Source organism: Mandrillus leucophaeus, unplaced genomic scaffold, assembly GCF_000951045.1.
Source record: "Mandrillus leucophaeus isolate KB7577 unplaced genomic scaffold, Mleu.le_1.0 Scaffold762, whole genome shotgun sequence".
Classification (NCBI taxonomy): Eukaryota; Metazoa; Chordata; class Mammalia; order Primates; family Cercopithecidae; genus Mandrillus; species Mandrillus leucophaeus.
In genome coordinates, this window is record NW_012108275.1 from 1248973 (window position 1) to 1266907 (window position 17935).

General features: G+C 35.0%; 1 protein-coding gene across 8 annotated transcripts in view; it reads right to left on the minus strand.

Moving 5' to 3' along the window:
• FIP1L1 (factor interacting with PAPOLA and CPSF1) overlaps nucleotides 1-17935 on the minus strand; it is a 72981-nt gene that overhangs the window by 46332 nt on the left and 8714 nt on the right. For 6 of the 8 annotated variants that reach the window (XM_011966511.1, XM_011966513.1, XM_011966512.1 and 3 more), the window contains 5 exons: nucleotides 17609-17712; nucleotides 11621-11685; nucleotides 10863-10970; nucleotides 10354-10484; nucleotides 1657-1766 (listed from right to left, as the gene is read on the minus strand). In XM_011966511.1, coding sequence (XP_011821901.1) covers nucleotides 1657-1766; nucleotides 10354-10484; nucleotides 10863-10970; nucleotides 11621-11685; nucleotides 17609-17712 — 518 coding nt within the window. Of the gene's footprint in view, nucleotides 1-1656; nucleotides 1767-9995; nucleotides 10065-10353; nucleotides 10485-10862; nucleotides 10971-11620; nucleotides 11686-17608; nucleotides 17713-17935 lie in introns of all 8 variants that reach the window. The other 2 variants (XM_011966507.1, XM_011966506.1) reach the window with 1 other exon arrangement.

Below are 17935 nucleotides of genomic sequence, written 5' to 3' on the forward strand. Positions count from 1 at the left end.
CTTGGTCTAAGTTACCATTACCTCTTGCCTAGATAATTGCTGCAACCTCCTAACTGGCCTTCCTGTTTTCACCCATCCTAAGTAACTCTATAGTCTGTTTTTAGTAAAGCGACTAAATCGAAACTTTAAAAATCTAAGTAAGATTTCATTGCTCTGCTCAAAATCTGCCAGTGAGTCCCCATTTACTTAATTTACAGGAAAAGCCAAAGCCTTTATAATGGCACACAGTCCTATGTAATCTGGCCCAAATTTTGAAAAGCCAATCAATAACAACAACAAGAAAAGGCAAAATACAGAAAAGTTACTGATTTTTAAATAGTTTAAGTATAATAGCAAACATCTAGAGTACTTTCTAGGTACCAGGCACTGTTCTAAAACACTACATAAATGAATCCGCTGAATGTATATAACTACACTGTGAGGGAAGTACTATTACTACATTTTACAGATTAAGAAATCAAGGCATAAGATGATCAGGGAATTTGCCCAATGACAGCACAGCTAGTAAGTTGCAGAGCCAGCATCTGAACTCCAGAAATCTGACACTCCAGAGACCAAGCTGTTACCAACACTCTATACTGCAGAACATCATAAACTCAATGAATGAAAATTTACCTCTTAAAAAATGTACAAGCCAAAAGAATACTACATATTAAAATATTACATATTACTACATATTAAAAGCTTAGCTATCATAAATTCTTTAACCAAACATTTTGAGATTATATTTAGTTTAAATAATCACATTTCATTATGTCTATGACAATTCACAAAAATCCTGGATTACTTTATAACATTTAATTTTGGCTGAAAGCTTCAAGAATCTTTATCTTAGAGCTAGACTAGATGCCACTGTAAGTTCTCTTCCTGCATTAGATTATTCTAAAATATCTCTCATAACAATACAAAACTGCAGAATAACAAAAACAGAAAACTATATAAAATAAATTTAAACAAGTAACACAAAAGGTAAGTGATCTGGCCGAGAACTAGTAATACTTGGGTTATTAATTTGTTTCAGGCCCAGACTTTAGTCAACTTATCTAGTGCAAGATTAAACTACTAACCTCAAACTTCGCCAGTCTTAGCCTACTATCCTTTACCTGTTTCCTGGTAATGGCATAATAGGGTAACCATTTGTCACATTTAAGTAAAAAAGACATTTTTTAGCATGTTTGCCTCTTACCTCTGATACCTTCTGGAACATACGAGGTATTATCATATCAAACCAAACCATAACAAAAAATGGTTCCAATTTTAAAGATCTTCCAAGCTGAAATTTCAATAGCCTCTTTCACTAAAATTAGCAAAAGACCTTCAGGCCAATAGATCTAGACTTAGAAGTCCAATAATCCTTTATGTAAGAATAGTGAGCACAGGAAACAGCGAATACTATTGTTACCACCTCTCTTGAATGTAAGATTGTTTCTTTATACATATACATAACTATATACCACACTTCACTTCTTGCTTACCTAGGCTTTTTAGATGGAAAAACATCAAGAAGTTTCTTGTGAAGAATTCATTTTGTACTAAAACAAAGTAGAATGTTCGTTTTTTGGTAGAACATTCAGAGCTTTTATACTTAATATAACACAAACACAATGTAAAGATACCAATGTTGTACAATAATTGAGTTACAACTACGTAACTAACCTGCTCGGTGGGAGACCAGTCTTGAATAAAGAGGGAGGAGAAGTAAACTCAGCTTTTGTAGATGGAAGGGCTGTTTCTTTCTCTGAATTTCCAGTTCTTCCCTGCTGTACCTTAAAAAAAAAGGTTATTAGCTTGTTTAATTTAATAGAAAACTCAAACATAATGGACTTTAGATGTTAAAATAAGTTTACAACATTTAATTTGAAGTTAAACATTAAGAATGTTTCTTTGCTGAATATTTATTAAAAATAGCCTATTTTAGAATGGTATTAGGTGAAAGGCACCAAACAGAGCGTGGGATCAAAATGTTCCAACTATCAAAAAGTTCACATTAATAACACTTAGAAGCAGAATAAACTGTAATTCTTTGGCACTTTCATAAATTCTCGCAGATCACCACAAATAGGTCCCAGATACTTAGTTATGACTTCATGTTTTGAATTCAAGAAAGGCCTTGAAGAATTTTCCCATTCTGTGTTCACCACCCTTATTCTAAGAAAACAACAGGTGACCATTTTACCCATTCCGACCATTTTCTATTCAGACTGTGATTTCCTGTAACACAAATGTGAATAATCTGCTACTGTACATCCATACAATTTCTCCCATCACCATTAAAAGTACCATCATCCTGCCAGTTCAGTAGGCTTAAAAGCTTGAAGTCAATCACTTGTCTTAATACCTCTCCTCACTCTGTTGCCCAGGCTGGAGCACAGTGGTGCAATCACGGCTCACTGAAGCATCTACCTCCCAGGTTAAAGTGATTCTCTTGCCTCAGCCTCCCAAGTAGCTGGGATTACAGGTGTACACCACGATGCTTGGCTAAGTTTTGTATTTTTAGTAGAGACAGGATTTCACCATGTTGGCCAGGCTGGTCTCAAACTCCTGTCCTCAAGTGATCTGCCCACCTCTGCCTCCCAAAGTGCTAGGATTATAGGTGTGAGCCATCACGCCCAGCCTTCTCCCTCTTAATACTAATTTCAAAACCAGTTATCTACTTACTCCATAATTTCTCCAAGATTTGCCTATCCTTTCTGCTCTTAGTAGAGACTTTGATTGTGGCCCAGTCACATTCCTCTAGACTGCTGAAATGACTTCTTTATGCTCTTCTGCTTTTATACTCATCTTTTTATCTTAAAATTACCATCAAACTATTCAATTTAAACAAACTAAATTCAAGTTTCCTTACACTTAAATAATATCACAGCATATTTTATGTTCTATTTAAATTCTATTTAAATTCCCTGCTCCACTTAAATTCAGCATCACTCTCCTTTCCCATGAGGCAAAGGCCAAGACAATCTTAAGACATTTTGACTGATATATCTGAACTACCAATTCAGTTCCAAAATCATCTACCTTCCAACTAATCATTGTGTGAGAAAAAGAAACTCTTTTACACTTAAGCCATTATAGTCAGATAGATCTCTTATTAATAGTGTCCAAACCAATCCCTAATTGATACCCTCACATAATGAGGATTTTACATTTAGTTTATTTGAAAATGAGTTCTACCATTTAAAAAAATTTTTTTTAAATGCCCTGATTCTAATGAGATGATGAGAATCAGCACTAAGGCAATGGGAACAGAAAGAAATGGACTTGACAGATACCTGACAGGTAAAACTGACAGGATCTGGTGAGAGAATGTAAACATTATTCATTCATCATTTATTGAATATCTATTATGTACCAGAAGCTGATAGAGAGAAACACAACAGGATCCTGGACCTTAGGAAAAAACAAACACACCAACAATCAGAGCAATATAATAAATATCATGACAAAAATCTAAGAGATAAAAGATGTTATAATAACACAAAAATAAATGCATTGTTCTGCCTGGGGATGTCAAGGAATATTCAGAGTTGACACTATTGTCCCAACTGCTCCCCTGAACACCAGTAATTTCTGTGTAACTTCTTTCACGTCTAACGGACATCTCAAAGTTACCATGGCCAAAACAAAACTACTAATTTCCCCTAATCTGATCCTCTACAAGTCTTCCCCATATAAATAAATAGCACCATCATCTACTGAGCTGCTTAAGGAAAAAAACCATAGAAATTATCTAATACATATCAACACCCAATGTCAACTTTACCTTTACAATATATATGCCAAATTCCAATCTGCGATCAGTAACCTTCCTAGAAAACACAGCTGGCAGTACTGTGAGGTTTGTCATTTGTAAAGAGAGTCACACAGATATTCCAGACTATTTACAGATTGTTTGGTTTACACCAAAAGCTATCGCTTCACTTTTGTGTGACAGAGAAATAAGATTTCAACAATTCCTTTTTGCATTTTTTATTTTTATTACGAGCCTTTTTATCAACAGATAGAGACTACCTAATTTGGGCATGAGAAGAACACAGCACAGACACACTGCCTTCAGTGAAGATGCATGCCACTCCATTCATGAGCACCCTTCCCCTGAGGGAGGATAAGAATAAAAACTGTGTTTGGACCACTTGGATTCAAGCTCTACCACACAGCTCACTCTCTGGTGATCACTGATCTCTCTAGCTAACTTTACTGATTCTACCAGAAGAAGAAGAATGAAGGAAAGTTACTCAACCACCCGAAAGAATCTCATTCTTGTTCCCATACAAAATTCTTGTTCCCATACAAAAAGGAATCCTTTCGAAGCACCTGGGATGATGCGTTAGTATCACAGGATTTTCTTCTTCCTGGTTTCTCTTCACAGGGGAAAAAAATATGAATTCAAAAGAATTCCAGTCTGAGGCACAATCACTTGCTTCCATAACAAAAATATCTCATCTTTTTCGGCACATAAATATTCTTTCATTGGTTAAAAAGAAAAATACCCTTTAATGTCTTAGAACTCTCTGGTGGTAAAAACTGCAGATTTCAAAATTTTCCTTTCATATTCCTATAATTCTCCGAAAGTATTAAGTCTGTGTATGCTTCAATAATTTAGTTTAAAAAATGTTCAATCTGAAATCAACTGCATTGACCATTTGGCTTTGCACGACAGGGAGAAAATAAATGGTTCACTGGTTATTTATACAGAGAGACTAAGAAAGAAGCTATTAATTGCCACGAATTTTATGACAGGCTTTAATGTTTATGAAAGCATGATTTTTTAATTTTATGAGCAATATCCATTTGAGGTTGTAAAAGAAAGCATACGATTCTAACTGTAGGCCGAGCATGGTGGCTCACGCCTGTAATCGCAGCACTCTGGGAGGCCGAGGTGGGCGGATCATGAGGTCAGGGGTTTGAGACCAGCCTGGCCAACATGGTGAAACTGTCTCTACTAAAACTAAAAAAATTAGCTGGGAGTGGTGGCAGGCACCTGTAATCCAGCTACTCGGGAGGCTGAGGCAGGAGAACTGCTTGAACCCGGGAGGCAGAGGTTGCAGTGAGTCAAGATCACGCCACTGCACTTTATCTAGCTTGGGTGACAGCAAGACTCTGTCTTGGGAAAAAAAAGATTCAAATTGTAGTTCATTTTGTCTCAACATAGAAACATTTGTTTTTGAATCTTTTCCTCACCATGTAATTCTAATTATAAGAAGCCGATGTTTTATTTCCTTTGAAGTTCTGTTATATCAATGATTATTTTGTATAGATAATTCCTTTAAAAGGCCTACTTAAAGTTAACATCTAAAATACAGTTATGGCAGGGTGCAGTGGCTCACACCTGTAATCCCAGCACTTCAGGAGGCCGAGGCAGGTGGATCACCTGAGGTCAGGAGTTCGAGACCAGCCTGGCCAACACGGTGAAACCCTGTCTCTACTAAAAATACAAAAACATCCAGATGTGGTGGTATACACCTGTAATCCCAGCTACTCGGGAGGCTGAGGCAGAAGAATCACTTGAACCCAGGAGGTGGAGGTTGCAGTGAGCCAAGATCGCACCATTGCACTCCAGCATGGGCAACAAGAGCAAAATTCTGTCTCAAGACAAAAAAAAAAATCATAAAATACAGTTATGCCAATGAAATCCTACTCAGGGTGATATCTATATCCACAAGATGAGTGCTCATTATTCTAATAGGATTTGTTGAGGTGCTTTTCAACCCTGTGATGCTGAGATATATAAGTAAGAAATCAAAAAAATTAATACAGATATACACATATACACACACACACACAAAATTCCATCACCTTATTATTATGTCTCATCCTAAAATTGTACCTGGCACGCAATAAGTACTCAATAAATATTTGTTACTTGACTGACTTTGGGAATCAACTTAAATGTCACTCCTTCAAACTCCATAGAACATGTAGTTTGTATCATCTTTAGCATGATTATTTAATTAATACCTAAATTTTCCCATTAAGCACAATAAATGTCCAGACTATAGGCTCCATGTCTATTATGGTGACCTCCCCTTCCCCACAAAGCCTAAGATACTTCCTGGCACAGTCAATGCTCAGTTAAAAACTGGGAAGGAGGAACCAGGAAGGACTGGAGAAGAGATGTGGAAAAGATATTAAAACAGAAAGAGAGAGGTGAGGTAAGAGAAGATATTAGGAAAATGGCACAGATTTTTAAACACACAAAAATTGCCTGTGTTTCCCAGCTTTTCTTTTTTCCTTAATTTCTTCATAATATCCTCATTCTATTAAACAACTCTGAAAATCCTCACTATTCTAGCAACCTTTCTAGTCAACTTGATTTTCCATTTATCTTCAGATGTTACACTCAAGATTACAGACTCAAAATTTGTCTAACCAGAACATAATGAGATGATTTCATATGACCTAATATCTTAAGAAATGACCATAAGACATTGTAACTAATTTTCTGAAAACAAATTTACGTCAGAACTGACAAATCCAAACAAAACTTAAGTCTACAACCTTGAGAAGCTAAATACTCACCCAAATTATGCTACCACTGTACTAAGTTTTAAATTATTTTTGAAATTTCCTTTGGCTGCCTATCATAGCTTCATTTATAAAAGTTTAACTTTACAAACAATATCTTAAAAAAAAAACCTTGTTAAGTAAACTAAGGTGTATCCAAATAACAAACTATGTAGCCATTTTAAATTATATTTATAAAAAAATTTTAAGAACTTATGAAAACATTACTACATGTTAAAAGTCAAAAAAAGGAAAAATAGACAACCATAAATGAATTATCATAATTTTGTTTCAACCCATAGGAAAAAAATTAAGAAGGCAACAAAATTTAGAACTTTGAAATTAGATTAAAAAATAGTAACTGACTGAGCAGACCAAAGAAAACTGAATCCTAAGTCAGCAATGAGAAAGCAAAGACAATGATTATCATGTCAGGACCCTCAAAAATTCAGAAATTAGAAGCTCCAGTTACCAGAACATTTGCATTAGCCAAGTATATACCCTCTAGATAGAATACTGGAATATTTTATCTGAAACAAATCTGATTATCACAAAAAGAAAAACACCTAAAACTACAGCAGGGAATGTGAAAAAACAGCCCTCCCGTGAAGCCTGCAGTCAAGCAAGTTCTATTCAGATGCACAGAGCTTCCAATCAATTTTAGCAGTCCACCCTTACATAAGTGTATGGCCAATAATCAACAAACATCTCAGAAAAGTCAAAGTCAGAAGCTGAAAGTACTAACTAAAACAATCAAGTTGAAAACAGACTATGCAGGAAAAGAAAATCTAACAGAAACAAAACAGCCTATCATTAATATCCTTTGAAAGAGGGGGGAAAAAGATATTGCATTACTGTAGGCATGAACAATAAGATGCCACAACTAAATAATAAAGAAAACTTTTCTTGGAAATTAACAGCAGAAATGAAAACTAAGTGGAAACATTTTAAGAATAAAAAATTCTCCCAGATAATGGAAAAGACGAAAAAGAGAAAAACAATAAAAAAAATTTAGAAGACCATTCGAAGATATCCAATATTTATCTAGAATAGAACAGAAAGCAGAGAAAAAAGTAAAAGAGAAACTGTTCCACAAGTGAAGCATAAGTGCTTCCAAATCGAGAAGGTATAACTGAGTGCTTGGTACAATGGATGAAAACAGATCAAGACACGTAACTGTAAAATTTCAGAAAACTGGTGACAAAGCTCATAGATTCACAGTCGGGGGCGGGCGGGGGGGAAGAGCTATGCATGTGTGCACAAATGAATAAAAAATATTTTAAGAAATCGTTGTAGTCAGTGTTTTCTCATGCATACATATTATCTATTCCCACTAGTCACTTCTCTCTTGCCCCTCACTCTAATTAAATTATTACACAATTGTTTTTGCACCCAAATGAGTTGCTTTATTTTTACACCTGTTAAATTTTTTCCTTTATTTTGCTTTTTAGTAAAACTTTAATCATATTGAAGTATATAAAAGGCTGTTACCTCAAGAATGTCAAAACACCGTTAAGTGTTGAAGCTGCATAAGCACCTAAGGGTTCATGTGTACTATTCTACTTGTTACTGGGTTTGAAAATTATTTAATGAAAAGTAAATAAAGTTATCTTAAAGAGGCTGATGGGTTGTCTCACACTTAAGGATGAAAAAATTCTATTTGCAGTAGATATGAAAATAAATTTTAATTCTTAAATCCACTCCTTTGCCCATTCACCCTCGTAAGTGAGTTCAGGCCCTAGTTCATTTCATTCCTATAGTATGGCAACATAACCCTATCTATTTCATATCCCTTTCATTCTACAGCCCATCCTGCTGCCAGTTCCTTTTCTAAAAACCAGATCTGCACTTTATTCTACTGCTCAGGAACTTTCAAACAGCTTCCTATTGGCCACACAAACGTCTGCAGGCTAGTTTAAAATCAATGTCCTGCTCATTATGGTCCTATTTCCAACATTTCTTACAGACCACAATATACAAAAAGAAAAAATGTTTGCCACACATAGTCTTAATACACACCCTCTTCCCAAATCAGTATTTCTACCAAACATATTAGTATTTAAACACACTATCAAGGTAAGAAAACCATGAAGACTGTACCCATCAAATTCAAATCTTTCATTCAGAATCCAATCAGAATGGAACACTCTGACCTCCTCTCACATAACCAAAAGAAACTTCAAAATAAATTTTTCAGTACACAGTATGTATATAAAATACACATTCATAATGGCTACCTTCAATGAGACTGACCCCTAGGAGTTTCTTTTTATTCTCTTTTTAAAAGTCTACTACAAAAAATAAAGTATACAGAAGCTAACAGTTTATGATGGCAGTTCTCGTTTCTATTAAAAAAAAAATAAAATGCACTGCTGCTAATGAACTAGTTCATTAAGACAACTTTTCTACCCATTGTAGTTAAGTTTAATATATTCAATGCCATTATAGACAATATAACCCAAAAAAACCTGATGACCCTTTAAAATACAACAGACATCACCACACACTTTCAAAATATTTGCAAAAGAAGAACCAAATATGCAAAGTAGAATGTAAATTAAAAATAAAATTATCTATATAGAACTGTGTACAGTAGAGTGGTTTATCTGCAGACACAGCACACACACTGCATAAGGCAGTATTCTGGTGGACAGGGCTGCAAACTCAAAAGGGGAGCAGAGGTCTCTTTCCAGTCCACTAAAGTTCCCTGAGTATATAACCCAATCTAAAAGCCACTCCCAATCTTCATCTCAGTGTCATTCAATACAAGAATCAACCATCAAGGTAAAGAAAAAAGAGTACACAACCAGTTTTCCATAAAAGAACTATGACAATATACTATTATTCTTTGGACTGGGTCTGTGATCATACCATGCAATGGAGAAGCCAGAAACCAGACTTGATGCACAAGTTGTAGTATCAACCTCAAAGTCTCTCACATAAACCTACTCCTTTCAAGTACCAATTTTTAAAATCAATGGTTTTATCTCATTCTGTTGAGTTCTTAAAGCCTCTCAGAGTATGTCTAAGATTTTTGAAGATATCTTGAGCTATCGGGGCATTACACCAATGATATCAGTGTTACCAGTATCACAGAGATAAACAGTATGCCACTTCCTTACCATTTTTTTTAAAGAAAACAAAAAAGTCTCCAATTCTGTTGATAAAGATTAGAGTATTATCTACAATGAGAGCTTAATCTGTTGCCACTAACTTTTCTATCCTACAAACACGTATTACAACTCAAAATGAAATCACAACATATAGCAAAGAACAGTTTTACTTGGCATTTGTTAGTATAATAGGCTATAAATTCACATGCTTGCAAAAGTGGAGATAAAACAACAATCAGCAAATTTGTAAGTCACCAGGAAGCTGAAGGTTTGGAAAAAAGGTAGCAATTTCCACTTTAATCTTGTCCCTTGAGTAGTGGTATGGGAGCAGACTCAAGAACAAAAAATGAGAGCAACCAAGGATAATTTACTAAAATTCACCTTAAAAAGATTGAATCTGCCATCTTGGATCTCTGCACCTGGTGTAACTTCCATAGTACAGTCTTCGGCCTAAGTTAAATAACATATTCCCCATTAAGATACCACATAATATTTAATTAATAGGCCATATAAAGACAAACTAGCTGTGGCTAGTCTGTGATTTGAAAGTAAGAACATCAGATAATCATTAATACAAAACTCTAAAAGGGAGGGAAGGGAAAAACAAACATGGTAAACAAAATGGAATTTTTAAACTATCGTATATCATTTAACCACTTTTATAGGGAAGTGATTTATTTGGGGAGTAAAAGTGGGACGGTAGACAAGCCAAGGGTATTCCGGAGTATTTCTTAATTACCGTAATTTTATTTGTAGTAGAAGTTACTGGTATAACTTCAAGTCCCATTCGTATCCTCTTTTGTTTTTCACAGTAAGCTTTCCAGGTATCTTCATTAAACCCATAATTAAAATAATCAGAAAGATCAGCACCTAAAGATAAAACACATCTTTAATGTACAAATATTTCAGCTCTATTTTTATGCAGCATCAAAAATATACTAAACTATAAAAATATAAATTTAGAGTTCTATCAGTTATCACTCTATCATTTATGGTGGCAAAAAGACTATAAAATTTTTGATCAAATTATTTCCTTTAGAAATGTCATTATAATAAACAATAAGTCTACATTTTAAGTAATACGAGGCCGCCAGTAAGATTTAATAATCCAAGTCACTATTACTCATCATTTGCTTAAGACAATTAAAATTATAATGAAAAAATAAAATTCTAAATTGATGCTCAAAAAATTTTCTGATGACTTCACACTAAAAATATTGAAATTAATATAATCCACAACAGTCTTACCAGGTTTACGCCATGGTTTATCTTCAAAAGAATCCAAATCTACCTCTAAGAGTGGAACTCCATTAATGCTTCCAGGTGCATCAAGGTCTACTCCTTTGACTTTTGTTCCTGTTTTACAAAATTACAAAATGAAGGAGCTACACTTGCAAGAAGCTGGGACATACCATAGACAAACAGAAAATAGAAACACCTTTTTACTATTCCTGGCACACATACACACACAAACAGAAAACAAACATTTTTTTACTATCCCTGGCAAAAAACCTGGCAAGCATTCCAAACAAAGCAGAGCCTAAAATATGTGCTACTGGACTATTTACAGAAAAAATTTACCAGTCCCTGTGATGTATGGCCAAAAATTACCTTTAAAAAGAGCTATTATATTATCACCTTGGCCAGGCGCAGCAGCGCACACTTGGAATCCCAACAGTCTGGGAGGCCAAGGCAGGCAGATCACTTAAGCTCAAAAGTTCGAAACCAGCCTGAACAACATGGCGAGACCCGGTCTCTACATAAAAACACAAAAATTGGCCAAGCATGGTGGTGCACGCCCACAGTCCCAGCTATTTGAGAAGGTGAAGTGGGAGGATGGTTTGAGCCTGGAAGATGGAGGGTGCAGTGAACTAAGATTGCGCCACTATACTCCAGTCTGGGTGACAAAGTCAGACTCTGTGTCCCACTGAAAAAAGAGTGATTAAGACCTATTTAAGATATGTGCCTTATTTCCCTACTGATGCAACAGAAAATACAAACTTTACCTGTAGTTCCATAAACTCTTCCTCCTGTCTTGATGTTAAGATTTACAGGTGCTGTACCATAACTCCTAAAAACAAACAAACAAAAAACCAAAAATTATCCTGAAAAGCTTAAACAAAGTAGTAATATTTCTACTTTTATTTTTCTATTTTTTATAATTTCTATTTTTATTTTTTAAATTTTGGATAGATGAGATCTCACACCATGTCGTCCAGGCTGGTCTCGAACTCCTGAGCTCAAGCAATCCTCCCGCCTTGGCTTCCCAAAATGCTGAGATTACAAGAGTGAGTCACCGTGCCCAGCTAACACACATTTTAAAAAAACATTTTAAACTAGTTTCTAAAGTCACTTGCTCAATAAAAGGCAAAAACATTAAAAAAAAAAAAAACTGACTTGTTTCCATTTCAAAAATCTCTTTGCCACTAACTCAACATTCTACTGTAACAAACTTCACAAGAAATAAGGCTAAGAAGGGAAACATAGTTTATACCCCTTTTCTTCATTTCCTTGCCTGCCAGTTATTACACATACAGCAATCTTAAGCATAAGTAAAATTCCTCCAACTTGTTGTTAAATCCAGTGGCCTTTCAGTTCTTCCCGCAGTTGATATTGTTAATAAATCCTTTTTCAACCATTCATGGAGTCCATAATAGAAATTTATTGTCATGAAATTCAAAAATAAGTCTAGCATGAAAGCAGAACACTGTTTACCGGTGGTGGGTGGTTAATGACCAAGAGGAAAAATGAGAGAAACTTCTAGGATGTCAATTATGTTTCGTATCTTGATCTGGTTGTAGTTACATGAATGCATATATTTGAAAAAAGTATTAAGCTGCGCCTTTTTAGATGTAATATAATACACAGTGATAAAGAAAAAAATTTCTGAAGTTGGACCAATCCACATTCAAATGTTTTGTCAGTTGTTAGTGTAATCTTGGCCAAGACATCTAAGACTCGTATGTAATTATTTGAATATTTCATTGCATTTATACTTGTATAAATGAGCCTCATATAAATTTTCTGTAAGGGGTTACAGATAGTTCTTTACCTTTTTTATATAATGGATTCTTATATATGCGTAGTATTATCAAATATACTAATTAAAATAGACTTTTCTGTTACTAGGGAAATTAGAAGAAAACAGGAATGGGCAAAGAAGGACCAACTCCCACTGAACAAAAAGATATCAGTAAGACAGCAGGTGATGGCTCACACCTGTAATCCCAGCACTTTGGGAGGCTGAGATGGGCAAATCACGAGGTCAGGAGATCGAGACCATCCTGGCTAATACAGTGAAAACCCCTCTCTACTAAAAAATAGAAAAAATTAGCCAGGCGTGGTGGCGGGCACCTGTAGTCCCAGCTACTCAGGAGGCTGAGGCAGGGCAATGGCATGAACCCGGGAGGCAGAGCTTGCAGTGAGCCGAGAACACGCTACTGCACTCCAGCCTGGGCCACAGAGCGAGACTCCGTCTCAAAAAAAAAGATACCAGTAAGACCTCAAGTCATAGGTATTTTCAATGATATATTTCTCACATTATATTCATGTGACATATTTGGTTCTTTTCTCTCAGAAGTTCAGCCATCTGGACTTTAGATTCACTGCTTTGGGTCTCATAATAATTACTTCCATCTTTTGTCTCTAATGTACTAAATATAAGACTTAGGTTGAGTTACATTTGCACTGTCATTTTTCTTTTCCACTTAAAAAAGAAAAATGTAAATGCAATAAAAAGTAATTGTATCAAATAATTGTAGCTTCACAGCTAGAAATGCAAGAATTACAAAGTGGACCAAATATTACTGTCAAGCAGTACTATCGTCACCAACTTGAAATAATCACTTTATAGACTGATTAATTCATGTAATGCTTACTGAGCACCAAAACCATGTCAGGTATGATTCTAGGCTAAGGAAAAAGTATGAGGAGCTGGACAAATTTGGTCCCTGCCTTCACGATGTTTACATTTTAACAATCCAAATTCAGCAAAAGTGACTTAGTGCTATCTACATATGATGTACATGATTTTTCTACAAATGTAGAAAAATCAAGGATTTTCTCTAAACTGTTCTCTTACAGGACTGCTATAGAATAAAATGGCATTTTTATAAAAGGCTTAGCCCTAAGTCTTCAACAGATGAGCTTCTTTGCTTTCCATCTAGCTACTTTCTATTCCCCATTCTGCCTTTTAAAACATCATTTTTCTTTTTCAAGCCACAAGCCTTTGTATTCATTCTGCGTAGAGAAGCTTAGTGGTATGAAAATTTGCAGAGGCAAATTTGATAAAATGTTCAATAGATCCCCATGAACTCTCAGACCACTCTAAATGCTAGATCCTATACTTGGATTTTCTATAGGAACTTCAAAATAAACATGTCAAATGAATCTATTTTGTGGGAGGTGGGAGGAGTAGCGCCCACCTGGACCCAATTAACTGCTCTAGAAATCTTTAAGTCCCTTTATCTCCTCCTCCATCCACAACCAACCAGTTACCCATGTTATTTGTTATTTCTTTCTTTTTATTCTTTGAGACAAGATCTTACTATATGGCCCAGGCTGCCCTGAAACTCCAAGGCTCAAGCGATCCTCCTACCTCAGCCTCCCAAGTCCATGGGACTACAGGTGTATACCACATGCCTGACTATATTTGTTTCTCAAATATTCAAATATACTATTTTCCCATTCATCTCTCTACTACTGCTGCCTTAGTCTAGATTATCACCTCACCTGGACAACTACTTCACATCTATTAGTCAATGTCTCTCCATCTAACCCATCTCAACTACTGATGCTACAATGGTTTCTACTCTATAGAAATCTAAAGTGTCTAAAGGTAATACCTTTTCAAATAATATAATCTATCTAAAAACCTAATTGGGGTGTCTGAGTGAGAGAATACAGTCATAGGTCCTCAGTTTCTGTTCTGGTTAGGCCAGTAAAGCCCCTTCATCAACCCTCTTTTCCACTTATCACTGGAGACAGAAACTAAAAACCACGGCTTTGGGCAGCTAAAAGCCTAAAACAAACCAAAACAGAACAGCAACAACAACAACATAATGTCGGCTGGCTGGACAACCTTGCAAGGTCTACAAAGACATAGCAAATGCATCCTAACTCCTTTCATAAGTGATTTCAACCATCTCTTTTCATCTACCTTATCCTCCAGCCATGTACTTCCTCCAAGCCATGCATCTACTACATTTATTTTTAAGCAGTGTCCTCCACCTAAAAACCACTGTCTCCCATCTCAAAAACTATTCAAATTCAAATGTCACCTCTGGGATCTTCTCTTCAATACCTGTAGGCTTTCAGCAACTCTCCTCTCAAACTTTTCTAATCACTTTGTACATGTTTCTATTGTAGCACTTATGTTGCACTGAAAATATTTACTCACATGTCTGTTTTCCTCACTACCTCTGGAAAATAATAACTTCCTGTATTCTCATCAATTAATACATTCACAAATAAAAAAATTGCTGCTTTCATGTAACTTTATCTAATTTGTTGACTCCAGGAAATTTCATGATGATTTTACCAAGAGTTCTTTTGTAGCACGGTAAATGTAAAAAAAATATAATAATGGAATGATCATAGATGGTTTAATAAAGGCACATTATCTTTGCTACTTAACACAGTGCCAAATAAATTATGCCTTTAAAAAGTATTTATTGAGTATATAAATGGATGAATCTCACAGAGATAGGTAACAAACTACTTTCCAAGATAAATTATTCCTACTTTAAGACTTGGTTTTCTTCATACCTTACACACATATAAAATGAACTTGTAACAAAGGTATGTTACCTAAAAAAACAACCTGTAACAATTTACAATAAATCAATTCAGTACTATTCCTTTAACACAGTTTGTTCTTTAAATTTGCTTCTGAAAACGCTGTGCATAAGTAAATGTTTATCAAATTTCATTTTCTCATGGACTTTGTTTTCAAGGGATATATCCTGAAATACAGAGGTTAAGCAACTTTACACTCTTCACAAATACTTGTACTTTACTTTGGAAATTCATAAAATGAATAAAAAATAAATCAACTGATAAATGGGTAAAGGCATAGATAGAGGGATATGAGTTCAAGCAAACAAAGCAAAATGCAGATTGTATAATCTAGGTGATAGGTAAATGAGCAGTCACAGGTCAATTCCTTCAACTTTTGTGAGTATTGGAAAATTTTCATAATCAAATGTCTAAGGGGAAAAAACCTTCAGAGACAACTGTAACTAAATAACATTCAGTTTATTTAGTCAATAACCATTTACGGCACACTTACTATATTTAAGGCAATATGAGGAAGAGAAAAATTCATAAATCAGTTTCCTGTTTTTTTGAAGAGTTCTGAATACAATGGTTTTTACTCTATAGAAATCTAAAGTGTCTAAAGGTAATAAATATGTATAAACATAATTACAATGCATAAAACTAAAAACTGCTGAAAGAAATAAAGTTTAGTAAGGTACTACGAAAGTCCACATATATTTAATATTTGAGTGCAATTTCTACCAAAAAAAGGTACCATTCACAATCCAAAAAAATTGTCATTTGCTTCAAATTGTTCTATAACTTGCAAGTACAAATAATTTTATATAATATTTAATGAACATGCAATTATTACAATTTTATATAAGTGTTTCTTTTGCATAATACAGACAGTAAAGGCCTATTATTAGCAGAAAGCCCTACTAGTACTACAGTATAAGCCCAACTTTCTCATTAAGTAATTATTTACTTTCCCAAGTGAGAATGAGGAGCACATTTAGAATATGCACCCCTAACATGAAAAACTAGCCTCTTTACTCTGTTCCCTAAAAAGGTACTAGGATTTTAAAATTACATGGGTACATGTATCATTACTATAATACAAAACTGACTATGACAATAACTGAACTGGCTTTAAGCTTCCTGAAATGACTTTTGAAAACAAATGACTCTACTAATAAAATATTTAACAATATTTTTGTATATACTAGTTGATTCCAGATGAGGTTGCTTAATGAACTACAGTGAAATTAATGTATTTTATGTTTCCAATGCATAAGCTATAACAACATTATACAGCCAATCTGAAAAACAAAACACATTAACTCTTATTCTCCTATTGTAACTAAATCACAATTCGTACTTCAATGCATTTCCCTTCCAATCTTTCTGTGAGATTCTTTATGTGCTCAATGCGTCAATGACAGTCCATTCACTTGGTCCAGTTTATAGAACACAAAATTTGAGACAAACATTGGCCTAAAAGGCCTACAGGAGAATTAAAAACCTGAAAACACTATTAACAACAAAAAGAAATACTTTTGATATTGTTTTTATTGGAAAAAAAAATTAAAAACCTCAACTCAGGTCTGGATAAGTAATAAAGCGAAACAATAAGCACAGATACAAATTACAATTTAAGGATTTCCAATTCTAAACAAAGAATTTATAGTATTTTTTTTTCCCTTGAGACAGAGTCTCACTGTTATCCAGGCTGGAGTGCAGTGGCTCGATCTGGGCTCACTACAACCTCCACCTACCAGGTTCAAGTGATTCTCCTGCCTTAGCCTCCGAGTAGCTGGCATTACAGGCACCCACCACCACGCCTGGCTAATTTTTGTATTTTTAGTAGAAATGAGGTTTCATCATGCTGGTCAGGCTGGTCTTGAACTCCTGACGTCAGGTGATTCACCCACCTCAGCCTCCCAAAGTCCTGGGATTACAGGCATGAACCTCCATGACTGGCCTAGTACTCAATTCTTTTATAAAAGCACTTTAAATTCAGGATCAAAAACTGCTGCTTCCATGTACCTTTGCCTAATCAGTTAACTTTATTTTAGGAAAGAAGTATCTTCATGATGAAACTTTAACAAGAGTTCTTTTATGTTAAAATAGAAAAACGTAAAAACAATGGAATCAACCACTGAACGATTAATATAGGCACACTCTCTTTGCTATATAGCGTTTACACAATTGTTACTTACTAAAAAATAACATACCCATACTGTGGTGCTCCCGTTTTAATGTCTCCTATAGTGACATGAACATCATCTTCATCATCATCGCTGTCACTATCACTATCATCTTCAGTCTCAGTCACTTTCTACATGAACATAAACAAATTATAACATACATTCAATAATCCATTTCAACATCTAATACTAATAACTAAAAAAAGTAACCACCCTGTTTTTTTTTCTTTCTTCTTTCTTGAGACAGAGTCTCACTTTGTCACCCAGGCTTGAGTGCAGTGGTGTGATCTCAGCTCACTGCAACCTCCGCCTCCCAGGTTCAAGCAATTCTCCCGCCTCAGCCTGTAGAGTAAC